The 26,498-nt window shown below is 48.8% G+C and overlaps 1 protein-coding gene across 2 annotated transcripts in view; it reads right to left on the bottom strand.

The window, feature by feature from the left end:
* The window catches only part of VPS26C (VPS26 endosomal protein sorting factor C), a 45,431-nt gene extending 31,292 nt beyond the window's left edge, over positions 1-14,139 (bottom strand). The window contains exons 1-4 of one of the 2 annotated variants that reach the window (XM_075332909.1): positions 14,121-14,139; positions 13,626-13,710; positions 5,288-5,431; positions 3,400-3,549 (exon numbers count right to left, since the gene is read on the bottom strand). In XM_075332909.1, coding sequence (XP_075189024.1) covers positions 3,400-3,549; positions 5,288-5,431; positions 13,626-13,682 — 351 coding nt within the window. In that variant the 5' untranslated portion in view covers positions 13,683-13,710; positions 14,121-14,139. Of the gene's footprint in view, positions 1-3,399; positions 3,550-5,287; positions 5,432-13,625; positions 13,711-13,980; positions 14,058-14,120 lie in introns of those variants that run through there. The other variant, XM_075332906.1, reaches the window with a different exon arrangement.
* Between the last annotated feature and the right edge of the window lie 12,359 nt (positions 14,140-26,498).

The following is a 26,498-nucleotide window of genomic DNA, read 5'->3' as shown; positions in this document are numbered from 1 at the left end:
GGTCTGGGGCTGCGGTCCGTGTCAGAGACCTCACCCTGGGATCCATGAGACACCCCGGGAGGACATTGCTGTTCCAACTGAGGGGGACCAGGGGGCAATGATTCCACAGTGCCCCTGGCTTGAGATGCCGGCCTGGACTGCAAGGCTTCTAATATCTTAGCCATAGTCTCAGAAAGTCTTTCAGTAAAAACTGCAAACTCCGTCCCTGTCACCTGGACAGTGTTAACAGGTGGTTCTCCCTGGGCCGCCCTTAGCAGAGGCTCCGGCTGAGAAAGTGCCACAGGGGCCGAGCATTGCACACAATGAGGGTCAGTGGAACCTGCCGGCAGTATAGCCGTACATGCTACACAGGCAGCATAGTAAGTCTGTGCTTTGGCACCCTTGCTATTTGTGGACGACATGCTGTTGTCTCCTCTGAGCAATACAGGAGGGTATATAGACAAAAATCAACAGTGCACCATACAGTGTAAAGTATAGTCTATAATCATATAATCTATAAGTACACTTCTGCACTAGTGGGGCCAGCACCACAGGTGCTGCTTACCGCCCGCTCAAAGCGGTTGTGTGGTCACCAGAATCCCTGCCTGGGTCTCCCTGAGCTTGTCTCTCCTCTCCAGCGTTAGCAGAGCTGAGAGGAATGGCTGCCGGCGTCCTGAGGAGAGGAGGGAGCCGTGGGCATGACCCAGAAAAGTGCGGGAACTGGTGCCCCACTGTGCAGAGTGAGGGGGGTGGAGTATGCAAAGCATGCTCCAGCCCTCAGTGCTGCCGTCCTGTACAGCGTCCCGCCCTTCCCCTGACTGGCAGGGCTGGGGGCGGGAAGAAAACGAGACTAGGCCGCAAAAGCCGGGGACTCGAGTTATAAGCGCGGCCGCCGTATAAGCGCGGTCGGCGCGGAAGTCCCCGGCGCACTAACAGTCCCAGCCGCGCCGCAGTGATAACCATGGCAGCGGCGGTCAGCGCGGCAGTCCCCCTACACGAACACACTCAGCGACGCTGAAGTGTGTAATGGCACAAACGCAGTCAGCGCTGCTGTCCCCGGTGCACTAGCACACCCAGCAATGCTGGAGTGTTGCTGTGCGCGGTCCCCACGGGGACACAGAGTACCTCAAAGTAGCAGGGCCATGTCCCTGAACGATACTCGGCTCCTATCCAGCATGGTCCTCAGGAGCTGTGGATGGAGCACGGTCTCCTGTGCCTGGAGACCGAAAAGATCCCACTTCACCCAGAGCCCTAATTGAGGGATGGGGAAGGAAAGCAGCATGTGGGCTCCAGCCTCCGTACCCGCAATGGATACCTCAACCTTAACAACACCGCCAAGAGTGGGGTGAGAAGGGAGCATGCTGGGGGCCCTGTTATGGGCCCTCTTTTCTTCCATCCGACATAGTCAGCAGCTGCTGCTGACTAAACAGTGGAGCTATGCGTGGATGTCTGACCTCCTTCGCACAAAGCTTGAAAACTGAGCAGCCAGTGATCCCACTGGGGGTGTATAGCCAGAAGGGGAGGGGCCTTACACTTTTTAGTGTAATGCTTTGTGTGGCCTCCGGAGGCAGTGCTATACACCCAATCGTCTGGGTCTCCCAATGGAGCGCCGAAGAAAACTGATGAGCCCGTAGCAGTACGGGGGGTGTATAGGCTGAAGGGGAGGGGCTTTACACTTTTAGTGTAATACTTTGTGTGGCCTCCGGAGGCATAAGCTATACACCCAATTGTCTGGGTCTCCCAATAAGGAGCGACAAAGAAAAACGGATTTTTGTGTACTCACCGTAAAATTGTTTTCTCTTAGCCATCATTGGGGGGACACAGCACCCTCTCTGTTGCCCTGTTGGGCCTTCATTTTTTGTTTCTCAATACTTTTTTTGTTCGGAGTATTCACTCACGTTTGTTGTTACTTGTTCTCCTACTGCTTGTGTACTAAAACTGAAGTAGCCTGGCTGAGCCAGGGGGTGTATACTGCAGGAGAGGAGCTAACATCTTTGCATCTACTTCGTGTCCTCCTATGGATAAGCAGCATAACACCCATGGTCCTGTGTCCCCCAATGATGGCTAAGAGAAAACGATTTTACGGTGAGTACACAAAAATCCGTTTTTTCCCATGCGTTCCTTCCGTTTTTTGACAGATCCATTTTGCTACTGAGTATGCGCAGTTCAAAAAAAACGGTTAGATTCAGTCATATACCGGATGACAGATCCGGCGCCCATAGGCTTTCATTGAAACTCACGCCGCACGATCCAGTGCCATACGGTTCTTTGCTGGAGACAAAAACCGCTGCAAGCAGCGTTCCATCCAGCCCCTGGATCAGCCATCCGGCAAAAGCCGGATGCAACGCAAGGCCATGCGGCACAATCCGGCGCTAATACAAGTCTATGGGGGAAGAACAGATCGGGAGGCAATAAACGCCGGAACAGTTCTTTACGGATTTTACCGGATTGTGCCGCACGGCAAAAAATGGATGCGTGAAAGCAGCCTTAGAAGAAAGAAAGTACAGTACTGTATGTACAAATGCAAATTGATAAACATGCTATATAGTATATACTGTACAGTGGTATACAGTGTACAGTATACAGTACATATGTACAGAGTTACCTCCAGAGGGGGTCAGAGCGTGGTGAAGGGATGGAACCGGAAGTGTGCGGTGAGTATTTGCTCTTCTTGCAAAGCATTGCTCTTAAACCAGGTTACACATTTGTATAAAGCTTTGCTTGTCTTGCAAAACGCTCTCAAACCAAGTTACTCTTAAAAGGGAACCTGTCACCACTTGTTTGGCGTATAAGATGCGGCCACCACCATCGGGTTCTTATATACAGTATTCTAGCATGCTGTATACAAGAGCCCAGGCCACTGTTACAACATAAAAAACACTTTATAATACTCGCCTAACGGTCGCTCGGTTGGCCAGATGGCCGTGACCTGTTGGGGGCCATGAGGACTGGAGTTTGGGAAACACTGGTCTACAGTAAGTTGTATATAGTAAAAATCATATCCTGTCGTTGTACCGAGATAGGTACACGACCACCTCACCAATATTTAAAATATCCCCGTCAGTTACCTACAACGGCATAAAAATGGTTAAACAGCAGAGATCGTAGTTGGTTCCGATCACTGCTGTTAGAGGCAGATGGCGGCTGTATTACACAGTCACCACCTGGCCTTATATAGTGGTCTCCCTTCCAGAGCCTGCTCTATACACCCGCACGTGATGTACGGTAGTAAGTAACTAAATATTCAGGTACAAGTAGGAGTAAACAAAATTATTTGTGAAATTTTCTTCATTTTCTTTTTCCAAAAACTGTGGAGGAGGAATGATAAAATAGGAGGTATAAAATTGGTCCTATCTTTGCATGTCTGCAGTGCACCCTTCAGCCCTCTCCCAATCCCCTGTAGTGCGGCCATGCACCCACCTGAATGTTCACAAACACTCCGTGATACGTCTCGTACAGAACCTTATTGCTCTTTATGATAAGTGGGAACTCGAATGGGATCTCCGTCTTCCCGCTGGGGAGCTTCTCGGGCTTCACCATTTCCACTGTGTTGCTGATGATCTGAATTGGCTGCAATAAATCAATAATGGTTTACATTTCCTTCTCAATGACTCTAGTGTTAGGGGTACTTCTCACATAGCGAGTTCGCTGCTGAGTCACAGTTTTTGTGATGCAGCAGTGACCTCATTAGCGATCTCGCTGCGTGTGACACTGAGCAGCGATCTGGCCCCTGCTGTGAGATCGCTGCTCGTTACACACAGTGCTGGTTCATTTTTTGGACGTTGCTCTCCCGCTGTGAAGCACACATCGCTGTGTTTGACAGCGAGAGAGCAACGATCTGAATGTGCAGGGAGCAGGGAGCCGGCGTCTGGAAGCTGCGGATGCTGGTAACCAAGCGAAGCTCTTCGCTTGGTTACCCGATATTTACCTTGGTTACCAGCGCACGCCGCTCTCAGGCTGCCAGTGCTGGCTCCCTGCACACGTAGCCAGGGTACACATCGGGTAACTAAGCAAAGCGCTTTTCTTAGTAACCCAATGTGTACCCTGGCTACGAGTGCAGGGAGCCAGTGCTAAGCGGTGTGCGCTGGTAACCAGGGTAAATACTGGGTAACCAAGCAAAGCATTTTGCTTAGTTACCCAATATTTACCTTGGTTACCAAGCGCAGCATCGTTTCCACGAGTCGCTGCGGGCTGGTGGCTGGTGAGATCTGCCTGATTGACAGCTCACCAGCGACCATGTAGGGACACACCAGCGATCCTGACCAGGTCATATCGTGGTCGGAATCGCTGGTACGTCGTTTAGTGAGACGGTACCCTTAGGTGTTACACCAGGGATTACCAGACTGTGCAGTGCAGTAAACCCCTCCGTACAATCACACACTTGATAAAAGGGTTTATACCACGGTGAAGCACAAGTCGCATAATGCCATATGAATATTAAAGTCTCGATGCTCAGGACGCCCCTGTACCTGCCAGAGAAGAGCACACTAACCTAGTTCTATGAGAATTTGATATGTGACCTATCTTAGGTCATGTTAGATGCCCAGACAACCCCTTCAAAAGTAAATTATCTTTGATCATTACCTTTAAAAAGGGACAATCAGGTTTTTGCTCCCCCATTGGAGAGCAGCATGCTGTAGATGCAGAGACACAGATTCAGCGATGTGTCATTTACTAAGCTGTTTGCAGTCATTTTTATCAAATCAATGTTTTCTCTGCTGCAGATAGAGCAGTTATACAGAGCTTAAAAATGCTGGACTACCTGCAGCACATCATGTAGTCCTGTAATGATAATATACTGCTGATTAAACAGTGATTGAATCAAAACTACACTAAGCAGATCAGTAAGTGAAACACCGCCGGAATCAAGATCTCTGCCCCTAAAGGCCACTTTACACACAGAGATAAATCTTTGGCAGAGCTGTGGTTGCAGTGAAATCATGGACATATTGTTCCATTTATACACAGCCACAAACCTGGCACTGATTGTCCACAATTTCACTGCAACCACAGATCTGCCAAAGATTTATCTCTGTGTGTAAAGTGGCCTTAAGTTATGTTGCTCTCAGATTAGGTGGCAAAAACCTGGAGAGAGCTTCCCTTTAAGGTCACAGACACATGAGAGGTCTGAGATCCCAGACCCTGCGGAGGGTCAGCAATCTAGGTGAAAGTCCATTATGGCCGATGCAGTATGTGGCGTCAGTGTAAAGCAACTCGAGTGAGAAGTCAGTGGTGCCTGAGCGCAGACTTCGCCCTCTGATCTGCTCACACGTCTGATTACTTTCTCCTTCGGTTGGAGACTTCTTACCTTCACGGAATTATAAAAAGCTTCAAAAACACCGACGCTCTTGGCGCTGAGCTGCAGACTGACTGAGCCCTCCATGGTCAGACAGATCCCCTGGTGCTGAACTGCATCTTTGCTTACGACAACGACTACTCCAGACAACACTTCCTGTAGAGCGACGAGGAGGGGGACATGTTAGATAATGTATCAAGAGCAAAGGCAATGACAGGACGGCAATTAGCTACATATAAAGCGATACTAGTATGACGAGATTTGAGGGGGGCTTCTGGTTTTCGAAGTAAAAGTAAAATTGCAGGCTGCTATTTCTCCAGACACCTGTCAGCAGCTTTCCACCCCTGAAAGCAGAGGATCGGGCATGTTGAAATCCAGCTGCCCAATCCTACATTACTACATATGTCTTCAGGGAAGGGGGGGGGGAGCCTAAATGTAGACAGTCTGCAGGTCATCTACAGTGACAACCTGAATACACATAGGCAGATTAGGGCTAGCCCATATTTTGTATCTATATTTACACACACAAATTAATTAGGTTTCCTTTCTTAACACTTTTTATATGTATTTACTTGTGTTTTTCTTTTTTTTTTCTCATTACCTATTCATGGTTTCGAACAAATACTAATAAACGATTTTAGTTTTTCTTTATGTGAACGTAAAAATTATTATAGAATTCATCATCTTTCCCCAATCTCACTCAACACCCCCCCCACCCTCAACAAACCTATCCATCAAAGTTTATTGGCTTCTCACTCGCCCTAGTCCCGTAAGCTTGTTTCCTGGGGGTAACCCTTGATTCTGCTCTCACTTTCAGGCCACACATCCAAGCCCTCTTCACCTCCTGCCGACTCCAACTCAAAAATATTTCCCAAATCCGTACATGCTTTTCAAGCAAGAGTCTGCAGAAACCCTCGTGCGTGTCCTCATCATCTCCCACCGTGCCTACTGCAACCTCCTGCTCTGTGGCCTTCCTTCTTTTTTTTTAATAATTCTTTATTTTGAAAGCCAAACTCATACCAGTACAGGGTATCTCCTGTTCCACACAGGACAGCAAATAATCATAATGGCAAGTATTAACATTAACAAAGACATGCATAGTATCTGTCTTCGCCCAGACACCACCCTTGGCCCCGTACCTGCTCGAGTCTGACCCAATTTAAGCATTTTATAAGCCAACCAAACCAAAAGAAGAGAGAATACACAGCTGAAAGAAGATAGCAGAGCCAGTAAAAAGCTTGAAGCGAGAAAAAGAGAGAAGGAAAAAAAAAAAAAAAAAGGGAGGGGGTGGGGAAGAAGGGGTTGCGGAGGGGGAAGGAAGGAGGGGAAGGGGGACTGGAATGGGGGGGGGGGTGTTTCTCCGAGGACTCACAACCGCCGCGGGGCGAAAAGCAGTCTAGTGTAATCCGCCGAGTAGGTGAACTCTAACCAAGGGAACCAAGTCCTATGGAACTCGTCCTGGCGGTCATTGATAGAGGATGTCAGGTCCTCCATGTACATGAGATCGGTCACTTTAGAGACCCACTGTGTCAGTGTGGGGGGGTAGTGGACTTCCAGCCAAGCGGAATACAAGACCTGGCAGCCATGACCAGAAATCTCAGCAAGGAACGCTTGTACTTAGGGGCCGGAAGTTCCGATAGCTGTAAAAGAAACAACTCCGGGCCCAATGTAACATTCGTGCCGATCACCAGTCTAATGACATCCCCCACCTCCGACCAGAACCGCTGTAGAGGGCAGGACCAGAAGATATGCACATAGTCTCCCTCACCTGAGCCACATCTCCAACAGCTGGGGTCAGCGGAGGGGAACATCCTATGAAGTCTAGTCGGTACTCTGTACCATCTCGTCAGTAATTTGAAATTGGCCTCCAGCTGTCTGGAACTGATTGAAGTTTTATGCGCCAGCATTAAAATGTTCTTTCTTTGCGAGTCAGATAGCGCGATCCCTAGGTCCCTTTCCCACTGCAGTAAGTAGGCCGGGGGGGCATGTTCCCAGCATCCAATATCAAGTCGTACGTCAGGGAGAGTGAGTGCCGGACGGCCCCCTCCCCCAGACACAACTTCTCAAATCTCGTAAGCGGCCCGGCGTACCGAGTGAAGCAGGGAAGGGAACACATGAAGTGCCTTAACTGCATAGCCCTCCATCTCCCCAACAGATCAGAAGGCAGGAGGCCACTAATAGCTGACAGAGAAGGCCAACCTCCCTCTCCCCACAAGTGACAGGCTCTGAATCTCCCCTACAGAACCCAGTTCCGAAAGACAGGGTCCGAGAGGCCAGGACGGAAGTCCGGATCGCCTATTATGGGTGACATGGGGGAAGGAACCGGCAAGAGGAGGCGACGGACCTCACCTCTCGAGGAACATTCCAAAGTAGCGCCAATAGTTGGATGAGATCTCAGAGAGGGCGGGGGCAAACTCGAGAGCCAAGGAGCAGCTGGAAGAGGATGTCCGAGAAGCTCTGTTCTAGGGCGACCCACGGCTTTAGCCTAGCATGTCGACACCAATCCAAGACCCTGACCATGTGTGTAGCCCAATAATACTTTTTCATGTCTGGCGTCCCCAGGCCACCCCTGCTCTTGGCTCTGCACAAAAGAGAGCGGGAAAGTCTCGCCGGCTTATTCGCCCAGATGAATCTGGTGTGTAATGAAGCCAGTTCCTTGAAGAAGGAGCTCGGAATCTTGATCGGCAGGGACTGAAAAAGGTATAGGAGACGTGGCAATATGTTCATCTTCAATATTGCACATCTCCCAAACCAAGTGAAGAGGCCCCTACCCCAATTTGCGCAGTCTGTTCTAATGGACTGCACGAGGGGGAGATAGTTCAGCTTGTATAATTGACTGTTGTCCGCGGCCAGCTGGACCCCTAGGTACTTCAAAGATTGACAAGCCCACCTAAACCCGAACGCAGATTGCAACGAGATAACCTGCTCCTGGGGAAGCGATACGTTCAGAGCCTCCGATTTTGACATGTTGATTTTGAAATTAGAAAGGAGGGAGTATGTTTCTAGTTCTCTCAGAAGATTGGGGAGGGAGACCCGGGGGTTAGTTAGAAAGAAAAGTAAGTCATCAGCGTACGCCGCGATTTTGTAGGTGGAATCAGCGGCTTTGGGGCCAGAGATGTTAATGTTACTTCTAATTCGACTAAGCAAAGGTTCCAAAGTCAGAATGAAGATCAAGGGCGAGAGAGGGCAGCCCTGCCTGGTACCATTAAAAATGGAGAAACTATCTGAGAAAAGACCGTTCACCCTAACCACGGCCGAGGGATTACTGTACAATGAGCATATCCATTGGAGCATCATCTTCCCCAGTCCCACCGCCCGCAGAACCTCTTCCATAAATACCCAATTGACTCTGTCGAACGCTTTTTCTGCGTCGGTCGACAGGAGCATCAAAGGTAACCCTTCAGATTTAGCCTTGTGTATTAAGTTCAACGCCTTAGTGGTGTTGTCTCTCGCTTCCCTTCCCATCATGAACCCAGCTTGGTCAGGGTGAACGATCCCCCCCAGCAGAGGAGAGAGTCTGTCTGAGAGAATTTTGGTGAAGAGCTTCAAATCTGTGTTAAGAAGGGAGATGGCTCGGTAGCTGGAACAAGCAGTAGGGTCTTTGCCCTCTTTGGGGATAACTACTATGTTAGCAGCCAGAGAGTCCCTCGGCAAGGGAGCCTTTCCGGAAAGTGAGATATTATTAAAGGCTGAGAGAAATGGGGAGATCAGTAAGGAGTTCATCTTTTTGTAATATAGCAAGGGGAACCCATCTGGGCCGGGGGCCTTACCCGAGGGGGAGTTTTTAATCGCTGCCCAGTACTCCTCCTCCGAGATAGGCCTTTCCAAGGCGGCCGCGTCCTCGGGTTTGAGATGTTTCAAGCCCGAATCCGAGATATACTTCTGAATCCGTTGACGCAATTCCGTCCTGGCCCTCTCGGACCGTCCCTCATCTATTGAGTAGAGGGAGGAGTAGAAATCTTTAAAAGCGGAGGCGATATCCTTCGGTAAGGTGGCCCACTTATCCCCTGAGGTTTGTACTCTGGGGACATAGCCCCTCACTCGTTGTGCCCGCAAGGCTCTAGCCAGGGTCCTGCCACTTTTATTGCCAAATTCGTAAAAGTGTCTCCTACACTTAGCCAGTGCTCCCTTAGCCTTATGATATAATATAATAAAGACCGCAGTTCCTCCTTCTTCCTAGCCAGGTTGGCCCCCACTTCCCCGTCCAAAGACACCTTATGTGCTGCTTCCAACTCTCTTATGTCTGCCAGGAGAGATGTAGCCGCTGCCTCCCGTTCCCTTTTCAACCGGGCCCCATGTTTGATGAACAGTCCCCTCACTACGCATTTATGAGCTTCCCACACAAAGTTGGGAGACATCTCCTCCCCCTCATTCTGGTCAAAGTATTCAGTCGCAGCCTCCCTCACTTCCTGCATTGTCACGGGATCATTAAGTAGTGAGGTGTTCAGGATCCACTGACCCTTCCTCTTGATGGGGCCGCCGAGAGACAGAGTGATTGTAATCAGGGCGTGATCAGAGAATGATATGCACTCGATCGAAGCATCCACCAGAGAATGTAAGTCCCCATGCTTGAGGAAGAAGAGGTCCAACCTGGAGTAACAGTTATGGACAGCAGAATAAAAGGAGAAGTCTTTGTCTGATGGATGCATCAACCGCCAGGTGTCCACCAGTTGGTGGTCATGTAGTCCCCGTCTCATCCGCCGCAACGTCGAGTGTGGCAGGCTGGACACCCCTTTTGAACTGTCTCTCGCCGGCTCCAACGCAACATTAAAGTCCCCCCCCGAGAACCAAAGTGCCCTCAGCGAATTCCTCTATCTGCTCAAGGTATCGCAGCAAGGTGGGGCATTGACCCGCATTAGGTAGGTAGACTGCCGCAAATGTGAATGTCTGAGTTGCGATACGACCCTTGAGCATCAGAAGCCTTCCCTGATCGTCTGACCGAGAATCTAACAATTCCCAAGGGAGCATGCTAGATAGTATGATGCTCGTGCCCCGAGATCTGGAATCAGGAGAGGGTGAGTGATGCACTACGGAGTACCTTCTGTCCGAAAGTTTATAGGGTTTGGCTTCACAGTAGTGTGTTTCCTGGAGGAAAGCGACCTGTACTCTATTTTTCCACAGTAAGTTCAACAGGATAGACCGCTTCTCCGGACTATGCAGGCCCTTAACATTTAGGGAGCCCACCCGTAATGTAGCCTGCCTCTGCCCCGCCATTCTCAGTCACGAAACCCCAGAGAAACAATCAGGGGGTGGGAGAGAAGAGGCGAGATTGGGGGGAAGGGGGGGGGGGTCGGAGGGTAAGGGAAGAGGGGAAAAGGAATGCTAAGGAAAGAGGAAGAAGTAGGGAACCTTTAAAAGGAGAAGGTGAGAGAAAAAAAAAAAAAGGGATCAGAAAAGAGCGCAAGAAAGTGGAATAGCAGCAAGGCTGCTGTACGCAGTACCGGGAACCAGCCCACCGACTGCTCAAGAAAATATAGGGACAAGAACTGACACGCGACCAGAGCGCTGGCCCGCGCCCCGCGTATTGGTACCAAGTGACCCCATGCCCCACCAACCAGGGAGGGTCATCCAACTATCCTCCCCCAAACCCCCCCACCCAGAATGACCAAAATAATAGAGAACATCCCCCTCCCACCCCCACCCCCCCCCAAGACATTTTCATGAAAATGAAATTTTTCATTTAGTTAAGGCAATACGCTGAGTTCATGTGTATGAGTCAATAACAAACTGTAACCGAACCACCTGGTTTCAAGATTGGGACACTTGCGTTGGGGACGAGGAGGTATGGGCGACTCCCCCATCTCCTGTCTCCTCAGCTCCGACTCACCCCACCAACACCTCCTCCGGTGCTCGTCTCCAACCCTTTAAGTCCCGCTGTGTGCCTTGCTCCTCAAGTCTCCTCTCCCTGGGTGTGGTGGGCCGCACTCCTCCTCCTCCTCCGCCGCCCCACTGGTGCCTGGGGTTCCCACTCCAGCCAATCCGGAATCGGGCGGTCTGGTATCCCCAGGAAGGCATAGAGATCCGGGAGCTCCGAGTTCCTCCTTAACAGGAACATGGAGTCCCCCTTGCGTACAATCAAGTGAAAGGGGTGACCCCATCTGTAGGAGGCCTGTGATTCTTTGATGCTGAGCAAGAGAGGGTGAAGTAGACGTCGCATGTATAACGTACGGCCGGAGAAATCTGGAAAAAGCTTCACCATAACCCCATCCAGCTCCACCGGGCCATGTGACTAAGCCCCCTGTAGGATCCTCTCTCTGTCTCCGTAGTAGTGCAAGCGACACAACACGTCTCTAGAGGAGGCGGCGGATCTGGGGCCCGGCCTTGCGACTCTGTGAATTCTATCAAAGAGATAGGTAGCCTCCGGGGGTCGGTCGGTAACCCGGTTGAAGATGGCTAGAACATTAGTGCGCAGGAGATCTTGGGACCAGTCCTCAGGAATTCCCTTCAGCCTGATGTTGTTTCTTCTGCTTCTGTTCTCTTGATCATCTAATAATAGGGCAAGATCTCTAACACGGGCATTAGAAGACTCACAGTCTCTTTCAATCCTCTCCATTCTACTCTCCAAAGACTCCTGAGCCTGTTCCGTAGCCTCAATTCTATCCTCCAGCACAACCATTTCCTCCCTCAGAGTGGATAGCGCCATCTGTTGGGAAGATTCAATTCTGGCTACCACATCCTCCAGGTCTTTTTTGCTGGGGAGGGCCAGGATGAGCCTCCTCAGGGCTTGCATGTCCTCCTGTGGAGGGCCAGAGGGCGGGCTGTGTGATAGGGACCGGGATTCTGTGTGCCCCGAGGGTGGAGGGGTGCTCTGCGTGCAAAGTATGGCAGGCATCCCCAGGTCCACTGCTCCCTCCATGCTCTGAGTCCCTGCTCCACCTACAGCTGCACGCTGTGAGGCAGACTGAGCTGCTCCCCCTCCCCTCCAGCTCTCCATGTCTGGGCCCGCTCTCTCCGGACACACCACCGACTCTGTCTCCCCCTGCTCACCCGTGCTGTTCTTGGATGTTGCGTCGCGAGCTGAGTGGGAGAGCCGAGCAGCCCCTGGGGGATCCCCCGTCGGAGAACGCCGCGGGCCTGCCGGCGCCATCTTGCTCCGGGCCGACATTGAGGTCTCGGGTCCCGCCGCCGACAGGAACTTTGTGAGGCTTCCCTGTGGCCTCAGGCTTGCCGCCGGGGAGGTAAGAGCGGGTCCGGCGCCCGGTTTCTTCTTTGGGGCCATCCTGGGTGAGTGGGGTCCGCGGTATTCGGCGTTGATTGTCTGCGGACGCGGGAGCTCTGTGAACCAGCGTCCTCACGCCGCCATGTCCAGGACACGCCCCTGTGGCCTTCCTTCTAACTCTTTCGCACCCCTCCAATCTATCCTAAGGTAAGTTGCCCGACTAATTCACCTGTCCCCTCGCTATTCCCCAGCCTCTCCACTCTGTCAATCCCTTCACTGGCTTCCCATTGCCCAACGACTCCAGTTCAAAACCCTAACCATGACATACAAAGCCATCCACAACCTGTCTCCTCCATACATTTGTGAATTAGTCTCTTGGTACTTTCCTGCACGCAACCTCCACTCCTGACAAGATCTCCTCCTCTACTCCCCTCTCATCTCCTCTTCCCACAATCGCATACAAGATTTCTCCCATGCCTCCCCCATACTCTGGAATTCTCTGCCACAACATATCAGACTCTCTCCTACCGTGGAAAGCTTCAAGAGGAACCTGAAGAACCACCTCTTCCAACAAGCCTACAACCTGCCGTAACCCTCAGTCTGATACAGCGCTGCACAATCTCCACCCTCACCTCCTGTATCCTCACCCATCCCCTGTAGACTGTGAGCCCTCGCGGGCAGGGACCTCTCTCTCCTCCTGTACCCGTCTGTGTCTTGTATTGTTTATGATTATTGTACTTGTCCCTATTATGTATACTCCTTTTCACATGTAAAGCGCCATGAAATAAATGGTGCTTTTATAATATATACACATACATATGTATATACACACAAACTTCCTTCCATTCCTCATGACACTGAAATATCTGCTTGCTGTCAGCGAATAGAAGTCATCTCTCCAGGCTCATGTTGATTACAACTAACCAGACAGATAATTGTGCTGCACAGGTTTAGAAAAATCTGATCTGGATACATCTATAGCAAGCCCTCAGCTATTACAGGATGCAGGACTAGGGGAGAAATCAAATGAAAGGTCCACATTCACTGACAACAAGCAGTGATCTTGAACAAATTAAACCCACATTGTATAGGGCATGCTGGGAGTTGTAGTTTTGCAAAGCATGGTGATTTACAGCCCCTGGGGGGGTCGCACTGCAGTATGTCAGGCCTGGGGGTCTCCTGTGCTCTTACCCCCTCTCTGTAGACTTTATTGGCCCTCTTGATTTTGATGTCCAGCACGGTCCCCATGCCTTCTCCTCCTCCTCTATGGTACCGCCTAAGGAAGAAGAAGGTCACATGACTAGCTGAGCACATGATCACGTGCTATCACATGAGCATTAACGTTTTTTTTTTCCTCCATCAACCAGCTTTATTGACAACGCCGCAATCTAGACCCTCCCCCCCCTTCCCCTCTAGAAGTTGTCATGCCAACAGATAGGCGGTGACGTCACACTGGTGGCGCAGTTAAATTAGAAATGCGCGGGAGAAAAAAAAAAAAAAAAAAAAAAACACAACACCCACCCCGCGCGCGCTGACTCATGATTACCACACGCGGAGCGGCTGCCATTGGCTCCGCCACGGGCGAGCGGTGGTTACGTGTGACAGCTTCTAAACATCACGAGTGGTCTCCCCCACTGGTTCCCCGCGCGTCTCCGCGGCACATGAATAGTAAATAATATGACTGACGTAGTGAGCGGAGGGCAGTGACGCAGGTTTATTATTCCCCAGACTTTAAACACTGAGGTAAACAGCAGCAGCGGCCGTGCGTGTGAGCGAGAGGCACAAGAGGCGGCGGGGCAGGAATAGCCTCAGGTTTCGAGTTTACCTGTCAACTATCCAGCGGCGGAATCCTATTGGCCGGTGAGATCTGAGCGGCCACTGTGATTGGATGGTGTCGGTAGAGGTGGGCGTGACCCTCCGAATCGCTTCCCGCCTTGTTGTACAGCGCGCGTTGGACAGATTAACTAGTGGGTTGCCGGAAAGAAGTGAGGGAAGGCAGTGGCACCGCTTCCATTTATTTCTACCCCAGTAACCGAGTGTTTGTGTCCAAAAACCGGTCCGAGAACCGCAAGAAATGAGAGGCTATTTCTATTAACAAGAAGAAAAAGCATCTTGAGGTGTATTCACACAGTGCTGCGGTTCATAATTCTCAGGGGGAACAAAACTTCCCATGTGTGGTGAAAACTGCCTCTGTGTGGTGAAACTGCCCATGTGTGGCGAAACCTGCCCATGTGTGGTGAAACCTGCCCATGTGTGGTGAAACCTGCCCATGTGTGGTGAAAACTGCCTCTGTGTGGTGAAACTGCCCATGTGTGGCGAAACCTGCCCATGTGTGGCGAAACCTGCCCATGTGTGGCGAAACCTGCCCATGTGTGGCGAAACCTGCCCATGTGTGGCGAAAACTGCCCATGTGTGATGAAACTGCCCATGTGTGGTGAAACCTGCCCATGTGTGGTGAAAACTGCCCATGTGTGGTGAAACCTGCCCATGTGTGGTGAAACCTGCCTCTGTGTGGTGAAAACTGCCCATGTGTGGTGAAACCTGCCTCTGTGTGGTGAAACCTGCCCATGTGTGGTGAAACCTGCCTCTGTGTGGTGAAAACTGCCCATGTGTGGTGAAACCTGCCCATGTGTGGTGAAACCTGCCTCTGTGTGGTGAAAACTGCCCATGTGTGGTGAAACCTGCCCATGTGTGGTGAAACCTGCCTATATGTGGTGAAAACTGCCCATGTGTGGTGAAACCTGCCTCTGTGTGGTGAAACCTGCCTCTGTGTGGTGAAACCTGCCTCTGTGTGGTGAAAACTGCCTCTGTATGGTGAAAACTGCCCATGTGTGGTGAAAACTGCCCATGTGTGGTGAAAACTGCCCATGTGTGGTGAAAACTGCCCATGTGTGGTGAAACCTGCCCATGTGTGGCGAAACCTGCCCATGTGTGGCGAAACCTGCCCATGTGTGGCGAAACCTGCCCATGTGTGGCGAAACCTGCCCATGTGTGGTGAAACCTGCCCATGTGTGGTGAAACCTGCCTCTGTGTGGTGAAACCTGCCCATGTGTGGTGAAACCTGCCTCTGTGTGGTGAAAACTGCCCATGTGTGGTGAAACCTGCCCATGTGTGCTGAAACCTGCCTCTGTGTGGTGAAAACTGCCCATGTGTGGTGAAACCTGCCCATGTGTGGTGAAACCTGCCTATATGTGGTGAAAACTGCCCATGTGTGGTGAAACCTGCCTCTGTGTGGTGAAAACTGCCCATGTGTGGTGAAACCTGCCTCTGTGTGGTGAAAACTGCCCATGTGTGGTGAAAACTGCCCATGTGTGGTGAAAACTGTCTATGTGTGGCGTTGGGCGGGGTGATTTTTGTTGTGACCGTTTTGGTGACTGGAAAACTTAGGACCGACCCCAGGTGTGTGGGGCTACAGATATCTATTTCAATATTTCCCCCTCGTCTTTCAGGACTCCTTACCTTGTATATGGCGCAGTCACCAAAAATCCTGAGGTAAAAAATTCACCAAATCCTCAACGTGTGAACGCGGTCTAACCGACGCGATCAAAGCCGAGCTCTGATACAACAGCATAGCCTCTGCCACAAAAGATTACACAGACATTACAGCACGGGATCACAGATTATTCGTTTTTGTGAGGTAAAACATTTCCCTGCCTGTTTTTATTCCCTTTCCGACCCTTAACGTAACTAAACATCATAGAAGTCAGTGCGTTCCCGACCTATGACGTACAGTTACGTCATGGTGATCGTGGGGGTTCCTGTGCTGTACCCTCTCAATCCCTGCCGGGTCTCCAATTGGTGTTACAGCTGGGACTTGGCTCTCACTGCCAGAAGCGGTGCCCGTGCCGGTACGGGCAGATTAACCCCCTAAATGCTGCGATCGAACCAATAGCATCATTCAGGAGGCAGCGAGAGGTATCGCTTACCTCTCCCTGGCAATCGAGTACCTGTAATGCAATCATAAGGACCCAATTGCTGCCATGATAGCCCAGGGTCATCACCATAACGACCCCGAGTTACTGAGCTACTGATCTCCTCACAGACCATGCCAGATGCATGGTGTAGAAGGCGAACTGTCAGTGCTGCAACTGCAGCACTGACAGGTCTAATCCACTGCAGTGATCAAGCATTGCAGTGGATTAGATCAGTGATCAGACCACTAAAAGTTAGTGTCCCATAAAGGGACTAAGTAAAAAAAAAAGTTTTAAAAATTAGTAAAATTATAAAAAAAATCTGAATATAAAAAACACAAAAATTCCAATGTAAATGTAAATTTATGTAAAAAATATATATATATATATATATATATATTTGATATCGCGCGGCCGTAACAATATGATCAATAAAACTGTTACACTAGTTAACTCCTTCAGTGAATACAGTAAAAAAAAGTATCAAAAACTGTCTTTTCATCATAGAGCTGACAAAGTGGAATAACACGCGATCGAAAAGTCATATATAAATAATAATGGTACCTTTGAAAAGGTCATTTTGTCCCGCAAAAAAAACAAGACGCCAAAAAAACTATAGCTCTCAGAATACAGCAATGCAAAAGCTGTTGTTTTCCTATAAAATAGTTTTTATAGTGTAAAAGGGGCAAAACATACAAAAAAATACATAAATGTAGTATCGCTGTAATACTGGTCCGAAGAATAAAATTGACGTTAAAAAAAAAGAATATTCCTGAGTTGCTGTTTCTTCTTGATTCTACCTCACAAAAGTGGAATAGATAGCAATAAAAAAAAATTATATGTGGCCCAAAATGTTACCAATAAAAACTCTTAACTCATTCCGCAAAAAACAAGCCCTGACATGACTCTGTCGGCACAAAAATGAAAAAAAAAGTCTATCCTTCAAAATCTGATGATACAAAAAAACTTTATTTTGTAAAAAGCGTTTTTAGGGTGATAGTCTGCAAACCTAAAAAATATTGTATAAACCTGGTATCTCTGTAATCGTAGTGACCAATGGAATAAAGCACCTAATCACTTATACTGCAAGGTGAACGGTGTAAAAAATAAATAAAGCCAATTCTTCAACTACTATTGATTTGTTAATTCTGCTTCTAAAAGATCTCAGTACAGCGCGGCTCCTATTTATTCTGCGCTCTATGCTGAGTGCTTGCATTCAGGATTACATGTAAGGGGTGTGTGCCTACGATCAGGAATAACAGCAATTTGGACACAGTGTTTTTGTAGAGTCCAAAGCGCTGTTTGGTACAGTAGAAACACAGTGGATGGGATTTATAGAAATCACATGCCCTGTGTGCTTCTTTTTTCTACAGCGTAAATTGACATGCGGTATGGCTTCCCTAGCTGCAGTATGTCAATTTATGTTTGCGAAGACTCGAGTGTCCTCAGCTGGGAAAACAGAACAAAAGTCCACAGCGCCCCAAATCCTGATCATGGGCAGGAGACGCTGCAGTCTCCTGCGGGAAAATTTGTGTCTCTGCAGGGGGAGATGTGTGTGGAACGTAGGCATATACCCTAAATCTCTGAGAAAAAAAAAACCGTGGGTTCAGACAAAATTCCCAATGGAAAATTCACTGTAATGAGGCAGAGGGAGTCACTTTGAACTTCCTTCTGACCTGTGGTGAGGCGGTATCTATCTTTTTACGCCTCTTTTTAGGCTTGCACAAAAGTGTGCTCACCAACAGTTTTCAACACCATTGAAAAGACAGACACCCCTGAACAGAGGCCAAACAGAGTCCAGAGTAACTCTGCTGCCTCATTAGTGAATGGATCCATCACGCGTTTCACTTGAATAACATATTTCGGAGATGTAGATGGAAACCCTGATGTAAGTGCTCAGCATAGAGCACAAGATAAATGTGAACTGTTATAAAATGTTCTGTACCAAAATCGCCACCAAATAGCCTTCAACTCCACCCACAAAAACACAAGTCCCCACTCAGGTCCGCCACAGAGGCTTCCACATTACAAGTAGCACAAAGGCTCTGGGAAACCGCTATTGCTAACCTCCCTCAAAAATAGAAAAACAGCAAAATCTGCGATCCCAAATCCAAATATGCCCCTCCCTTCTGAGCTGTACAATGTACCTAAACCACAGTTATCATCCACATGTTTGGCATTGTTGTAGTGACGAGAGCCCGTTTAAATGTACGGGGTGCAGGTTTCCCGAAGCACGAGCTGGATACAATGTACAGGCACTACAATGTACTGGGCACAACAAGGACTTATTTGCACTTTTTAATTCTGCAACATTCTCTGTGTTTGAAACTATGGGTGTTTTCCAGAGACTAAATCATCACTATACCCATAGATGAATTCACAGAGGGGTGTAATTTCCAAAATGTGGTCACTTGAGGGGGATTTCTTCTGTTCTGGGACTTAGGGGCTCTACAAATGGATTCCACAAACTATTCTAGGAAAATCTGTGCTCCAAAAATCAAATGGCACTCCTTCCCTCCTGAGCCCTGGGGTGCAGCCAAACAGTACTGTACAGTCACATATGGGATATTTATGGAATCAGGAAAAATTGTGTAACACATTATGTTTTTTTTTTTACCTATTTTACTTGTGAAAATTGGAAATCTGGGGTCAAAACAACATTTTAGTGGTAAAAATGTAGTTATTTTTTGTTCATCACCCAATAGTATAAAAATTTGTGACACACCTGTAGTGTCAATAAGCTCACTGCACTGCTGAATGACTTCATTTAGGGGTGCAGTTTGTAAAATGGGGCCACTTGTGGGGAGTTTCTGCTGTTCTGGCACCTCAGGGGCTTTGCCATTGTGACATGGCACCCGCAAACCATTCAAACTAAATCTGCACTCCAATATGGTGCTCCTTCCCTTCTCCACTTTGTACTGTGGCTCAAAAGAAGTTTTCAACCACAAATGGGATATTGAACTCAGGAGAAACTGCACGAGTAACAAATTTTATGGTGCATTATCTCCTGTTACCCTTGTGAAAATGAAAGATTTGGTGTTGAAGCAACAATTTTGTGGTGAAAATGTATTTTTTTATTTTCACGGCTCAACGTTATAAAGTTCTGTGAAGCACCTAGGGGTTGAAGATGCTCACCAAACATCTGAATATATTCCATGAGGGGTCAAATTTCCAAAATGGGGTCACTTGTGGAGGAGCTCCACTGTTTAGACACATTAACGGCTCTGCAAATGAAACATAGCGTTCAAAAAGTGAAATGGCGCTCCTTCCCTTCCGAGCCCTGCCGTGCTCCCAAACAGTAGATTTCTACCACATATGGACTATTGGCATACTCAAGAGAAATAGCACAACAATTTGTAAGGTGCATTTTCTCCTGTTACCCTTGTGAATATGAAAGATTAAGGGTTAAATCAACATTTTTGTAGGAAAAAGTAACATTTTCATTTTTTTCTTTCACATTGCTTTAGTTCCTGTGAAGAACCTATATGGTTAATAAACTTCTTGGATGTAGTTCTGAGCAGTGTGAGTTGTGCAGTTTTTAGAATGGTGTCAATTTGTATTTTCTGTCACCTAGTCCTCTCAAAGTCACTGCAAATGTGATGTGGTCCCTAAAAAATATGGTTTTGTAAATTTTGTTGGAAAAATTAGAAATTGCTGCTAAACGTTGAACCCTTATAACTTCCTAACAAAAAAAAAGTTTTAACAATGTTGCTGATGTAAAGTAGAAATGTGGGAAATGTTATTTAGTAACTATTTTGTGACATACAGTCATATGAAAAAGTTTGGGCATGCCTATTAATGTTAACCTTTTTTCTTTATAACAATTTGGGTTTTTGCAGCAGCTATTTCAGTTTCATATATCTAATAACTGATGGGCTGAGTAATATTTCTGGATTGAAATGAGGTTTATTGTACTACCTGAAAATGTGCAATCCGCATTTAAACAAAATTTGACCGGTGCAAAAGTATGGGCACCTCAACATAAAAGTGACATTAATATTTTGTAGATCCTCCTTTTGCAAAAATCACAGCCTCTAGTCGCTTCCTGTAGCTTTTAATGAGTTCCTGGATCCTGGATGAAGGTATATTTGACCATTCCTGTTTACAAAACAATTCCAGTTCAGTTAAGTTTGATGGTCGCCGAGCATTGACAGCCGCTTCAAATCATCCCACAGATTTTCAATGATATTCAGGTCTGGGGACTGGGATGGCCATTCCAGAACATTGTAATTGTTCCTCTGCATGAATGCCTGAGTAGATTTGGAGCGGTGTTTTGGATCATTGTCTTGCTGAAATATCCATCCCCTGCGTAACTTCAACTTCGTCACTGATTCTTGCACATTATTGTCAAGAATCTGCTGATACTGAGTTGAATCCATGCGACCCTCAACTTTAACAAGATTCCCGGGGCCGGCATTGGCCACACAGCCCCAAAGCATGATGGAACCTCCACCAAATTTCACTGTGGGTAGCAAGTACTTTTCTTGGAATGCCGTGTTTTTTTGCCTCCATGCATAACGCCTTATTGTATGACCAAGCAACTCAATCTTTGTTTCATCAGTCCACAGGACCTTCTTCCAAAATGTAACTGGCTTGTCCAAATGTGCTTTTGCATACCTCAGGCGACTCTGTTTGTGGCGTGCTTGCAGAAACGGCTTCTTTCGCATCACTCTCCCATACAGCTTCTCCTTGTGCAACGTGTGCTGTATTGTTGACCGATGCACAGTGACACCATCTGCAGCAAGATGATGCTGCAGGTCTTTGGAGGTAGTCTGTGGATTGTCCCTGACTGTTCTCACCATTCTTCTCTGCCTTTCTGATATTTTTCTTGGCCTGCCACTTCTGGGCTTCACAAGAACTGTACCTGTGTTCTTCCATTTCCTTACTATGTTCCTCACAGTGGAAACTGACAGTTTAACTCTCTGAGACAACTTTTTGTATCCTTCCCCTGAACAACTATGTTGAATAATCTTTGTTTTCAGATCATTTGAGAGTTGTTTTGAGGATCCCATGATGCCGCTCTTCATAGGAGATTCAAATAGGAGAACAACTTGCAAGTGGCCACCTTAAATACCTTTTCCCATGATTGGATACACCTGCCTATGAAGTTCAAAGCTCAATGAGGTTACAAAACCAATTTAGTGCTTTAGTAAGTCAGTAAAAAGTATTTAGGAGTGTTCAAATCAAGAAATTGATAAGGGTGCCCATACTTATGCACCTGTCAAATTTTGTTTAAATGCAGATTGCACATTTTCTGTTAGTACAAGAAATATTACTCAGTCCATCAGTTATTAGATATATGAAACAGAAATAGCTGTTGCAAAAACCCAAATTGTTATAATGAAAAGAGGTTAACATTAATAATTATTATTATTATAACATTATTAATAGGGGTGCCCAAACTTTTTCATATGACTGTAACTCTAGTTTAAGGAGATAAAAATAAAAAGTTTGAGAAGTGTGAAATTTTCACAAAAATTTCCGATATTTCCACAAATCAACGCAAAAAATATCGTCCTAAATTTACTACTATCATGAAGTACAATATATCACATAAAAATAAACTCAGAATCACTGGGATATGTTGAAGCGATCCAGAATTATTAATCATCATAAAGTGACACTGGTCAGCATTGAAACATTTGGTCTGGTCAGGAAGATGAAAACAGGCTCGAGGGTGAAGGGGTTGATATTGGTATGTGTGACACCCTGGCCTATCAGGTTGTCACAGGGAATTGTGCAATCTGCCCTTCTGTGCAATATACACATGTTGCCAAAACCAGCTAATCAAAATCCTAGGAACACTTTGCACCATACCCACCAGACACACCAGTGGATGGCCTGAGTGGAATAGGGTCGCCCACTTTGGGGACTTGGTTAAGGGGAGGTAAGGAGTGTCAGGAGAAGGCCAGAGTAGTGTTGGAAGTGAAGGAGAGAGGAGGTCAGGAGCTGGGCTTCTTGGAGTTACTGGGTAGCAGACGTTGGTCTGGGCCTGGTAGGAGCTGGACCCCTGGTCGCAGGGGATCGTGACAACTGGCACGGCATTGTCGTGGAGGACAGCCGGCGGCCTTGTACCATCACCGGGTCCAGGGCACGACCGGGTACGTGGACCCTAGGTCAGGGAGTAGCTTCACCTGGCTGCCCACTCCATCGCCACTGAGTACTCCCAGCTGCAGCGGTGGTACTCCATCTTACCAAACACCACGGGTGGCGTCACGAACTCTCAATATACCTAGCTCCCCTGTAAATACCTCCCATCATTAGAGTGGCTGCGAGACCCCCGGGTCCGGACGCCCCTCGAGCCACCGCGGATCCGGATCCGAGCAGCTTGGCTGCTGACGCGGGGGCGGCACACCTCGAAAAACCTGGCGACACGAACAGGATACGAGCAGGACCCACTTACCTGGGTGATGTGCGCCTTGTAAACCGAAGACCGCGAGTCAAGATCCCGTTCCCGCCAATTCCGCCATCATCCACCATCTTTTTGAGCCAAAACACCATCTTCCCCGCAAAAGCGCGCAAAGCAGAAGCCCCGCCCTTCGTCCTGCGTGTGAGGCCGGAACCGGAAGTTCCCAGAGGGCCACAGGATCGAGAGAAGTGCTGAGTGAAAACCGAGGGGAGTCGCGAAAATGTCAGCACCAGACAACCAAAGTGTGGCGGCGCTGCCTCCGCCTGACCAGGGTAACGATGGCGCGGTGGATGCAGCTCCGACCGCCGGAGCGGCAACATCAGGGCCTGCAGCGGTTGCGCCTATAATGCCAATAACTCTGCCTTATGTGCCTGGAGCCGCCTGCCTCCCACAGTATGATGGCCGACCAGATGCGCTGCAGGGCTTCAGAAGGAAGATATGAAACATTCTCGACATGTATGCCTTGACCGGAAGGCAGCGGGCATCTGTAGTACTGGGCCAGCTGACCGCCGGTGCTGCCGAACTGGAAGTGGAGACGTGGACTGAAGGGGATCGGGCCTCGGTAACCGCCCTCTTTAAGAGATTGGGAGCTGCGTTTGAGACCCGCATCGAGGCCGAACTGAGGATGAGGTTCTACAGCTGCAAGCAACAGCCCCAAGACAGCATTAGGGATTACACCTTAAAGTTACAAGCGGCACTGCAAACCCTGAGACTGACCAACGATATTGGAGAGCCATAGGGGAACAAGATGCTGGTGGAGCAGTTTCTGCAAGGTTTGGGGTCAGTGGAGGACCGCAAGCAGCTCCGGCTGTGGGCCCTGGAACATCCCGCTCTGAACTTTGCTACCCTAAAGGATAGGGCCATGAAAGCATTGCAGCTCCCAGAGGCCCCTGACTCCCCACTCCCGTCGTGGCAAGCAGGTACATCCCCACTACAGGTGAAGAACCCTGCTTTGGCACTGCCCGAGCCGGCTCCTCTAATGACACTCGGGACCGGAATGAGTGATTTGTCTGCCCAAGTACAGCAACTGAGTCACGACGTCGCCAGGATTCTGGAAGCGATGCAACTCAAGTCGAAGACCACCCCGTCGAGAGAACTCCAGATGGCCAACTGCCCAGAAGACGTTCCCTGGATGAGGAAGAGGACACAGGCGTATAAGGGACAAAACAGTGACCGGTATGGACCGCCCGTTTGCTACAAGTGTAACAAGACCGGCCACTACGCACGGAGCTGTCCTTTAAATGAGCATCCCCTGGGGCCAAAAGCCTATCCCCAGGAATAAACTTCCAAGGCCCAGCAGACTGGCGTGAGCGGTATGTAGGGGGACGACCCATCGTTTCCATCACCCTGGATGGGATCCCGACTTCTGCACTCCTTGATACTGGCTCCCAGGTAACAACTATTCCCTACGTACTGTATAAAAAGTTTTGGCTTGATGATGAGCTCACCCCACCAGATGTATAGTATGTATAAAAAAGAAGGAAACCTGACTGCATACAGCCGTGCCGGAAGAATTTATTTAGGAAATTTCTCCATAAGTTGAGGTAAAATCAGCGGGAGGGGACCTGGATGCGAGTCCCTCCGGGAGGACGACGGCCGTTTCGCCTGCCAATCAGGCTTCTACGGGTCACCCCACCAGATGACAGCATTACCATCTACGCCGTCAACAGGTTACCAGTGACTCAAATTGGGTTCAAGGAGGTGACCATTAAGGTGGGCCGGGTAGAATTCACGAGGCAAGGCCTCATAGTGGTACAAAATGACCCTAGTGATCGGAACCCTAAGATCATTTTGGGCACAAATGTCATTGAAAATTGCATTGGAGAAGTATTGTTTTTGCTTCAACAGCTGTCTGAGACTGCAGGAGCAGGGCGGCAGAGAGTGCTGCAGCATGAGATCCGAGCCTCCTGCAGCGGCAACTGGTAAATCTCTGGAGGTGAGATAGGTGGTGTACGGGTAATGGATGTGGCCCCTCCGATCGTGCCCCCATGAAGTGAAATGATGATATGGTGCAGGGCAGCTGTAGGATCCCGAGGGCAGGATTATCAGGCAGTGGTAGAGCCTCTGCCCTCAGAGCATTGGCACACAGTATTTACGGCCAGGGGGGTAGTCGATGTCCGGAAGGGGAGAGTGCCCGTGCAAATGTTGAATTGTGGGGAAGAAGAGGTCACCCTACCCAAATACGCCACCCTAGCCAAGCTGTTCGTAGACGACATCCATACAGCAGACGACATCCATACAGCAGGTTCCTCAAACAAGCCTAGTCAGTCCCCCAATGACAACCCCCAGGGACCGGTAGAGAAGTGCTGTCAGGAATTACACGTAGGCACCGACTCTACACCTGCACATCATAAACAAGGGGTCTACAGGGTTGTCCAGGAATATGAGCAAGTCTTTAGCAAACACCCATTGGATTTCGGGCAGGTAAAGGGGGGTACAACATCACATACCCACAGGCACTCACCCACCTATCAAGGAGAATATAGGCCCATACCACCTGCTCATTTCCAGTGTGCTAAAGATATGCTCCGAAGCATGAAGGAAGCGGGAGTAATCCGCGACAGTTGCAGTCCCTGGGCCGCCCCACTGGTACTTGTGAGAAAAAAAGATGGTACCTTGAGAATGTGTGTAGACTACCGACAGATAAATAAACTCACACACAAAGATGCCTACCCTTTACCCCGTATTGAGGAATCGTTGGCTGCCCTGAAGTCTGCTACTTACTTTTCTACTCTTGATCTCACCAGCGGATACTGGCAGGTGGCTGTTGCTGAGGAAGATTGGGAGAAAACAGCATTCGCTATACCGATGAAACTGTGCGAGTTTAACAGCATGCCATTCGGGCTGTGCAATGCACCGGGGACATTCCAGAGGCTGATGGAGTGCTGCTTGGGTCACTGCAACTTCGAGACGGTTCTACTGTACCTGGACAACGTCATTGTCTTCTCCAAGACGTATAAGGCACATCTAGAACACCTGGCAGAGGTGTTTGACGCCCTGTCCAAATACGGGATGAAGCTCAAGCCATCCAAGTGCCACCTATTAAAGCCAAAGGTACAGTACTTGGGGCATGTGGTTAGTGCCGAGGTGTGGCACCGGACCCCGAGAAAATAACAGCTATACAGAACTGTCCAAGGCCTAACACCATCAGGGAACTACGACAGTTCCTGGGCTTGATGAGATACTACCGAAAGTTCATCAAGGGGTACACACAGATGGCGGCCCCCTCAGGGCCTCCATTCCGGTGGGGTAAGGAGCAAGAAGATTCCTTCAAGCGGATGAAGTCTGTCTTAACTGGGGACGAAATCCTGGCGTATCCTAACTGCGGTCTCCTGTTTATACTGTATACGGATGCCAGTAACATGGGGCTCGGAGCTGTCCTGTCCCAGGTGCAGAAGGGCAAGGAGAAGGTGATAGCCTACGCGACTCGGAAGCTGAGGCCCACGGAGAGAAACCCGGAGAATTATAGCTCCTTTAAGTTGGAGTTACTGGCACTTGTATGGGCCGTAACTGAAAGGTTTAAGCACTACCTTTCTGCTGCCAAGTTTACTGTATATACGGACAATAATCCGTTGACTCATCTGGATACGGCAAAACTGAGGGCCTTGGAACAACGATGGGTCGCAAGGTTGGCAAATTACAACTTCTTTATAAGGTACTGGGCTGGTCGCAAGAACACCAATGGAGATGCATTGTCCAGGATGCCCCATCTGTTCGATGATGGGAGGGATGAAGATGACCTGG

This window comes from Anomaloglossus baeobatrachus, chromosome 2 (assembly GCF_048569485.1).
Source record: "Anomaloglossus baeobatrachus isolate aAnoBae1 chromosome 2, aAnoBae1.hap1, whole genome shotgun sequence".
Classification (NCBI taxonomy): Eukaryota; Metazoa; Chordata; class Amphibia; order Anura; family Aromobatidae; genus Anomaloglossus; species Anomaloglossus baeobatrachus.
This window is presented reverse-complemented; position numbering and strand designations above follow the sequence as displayed.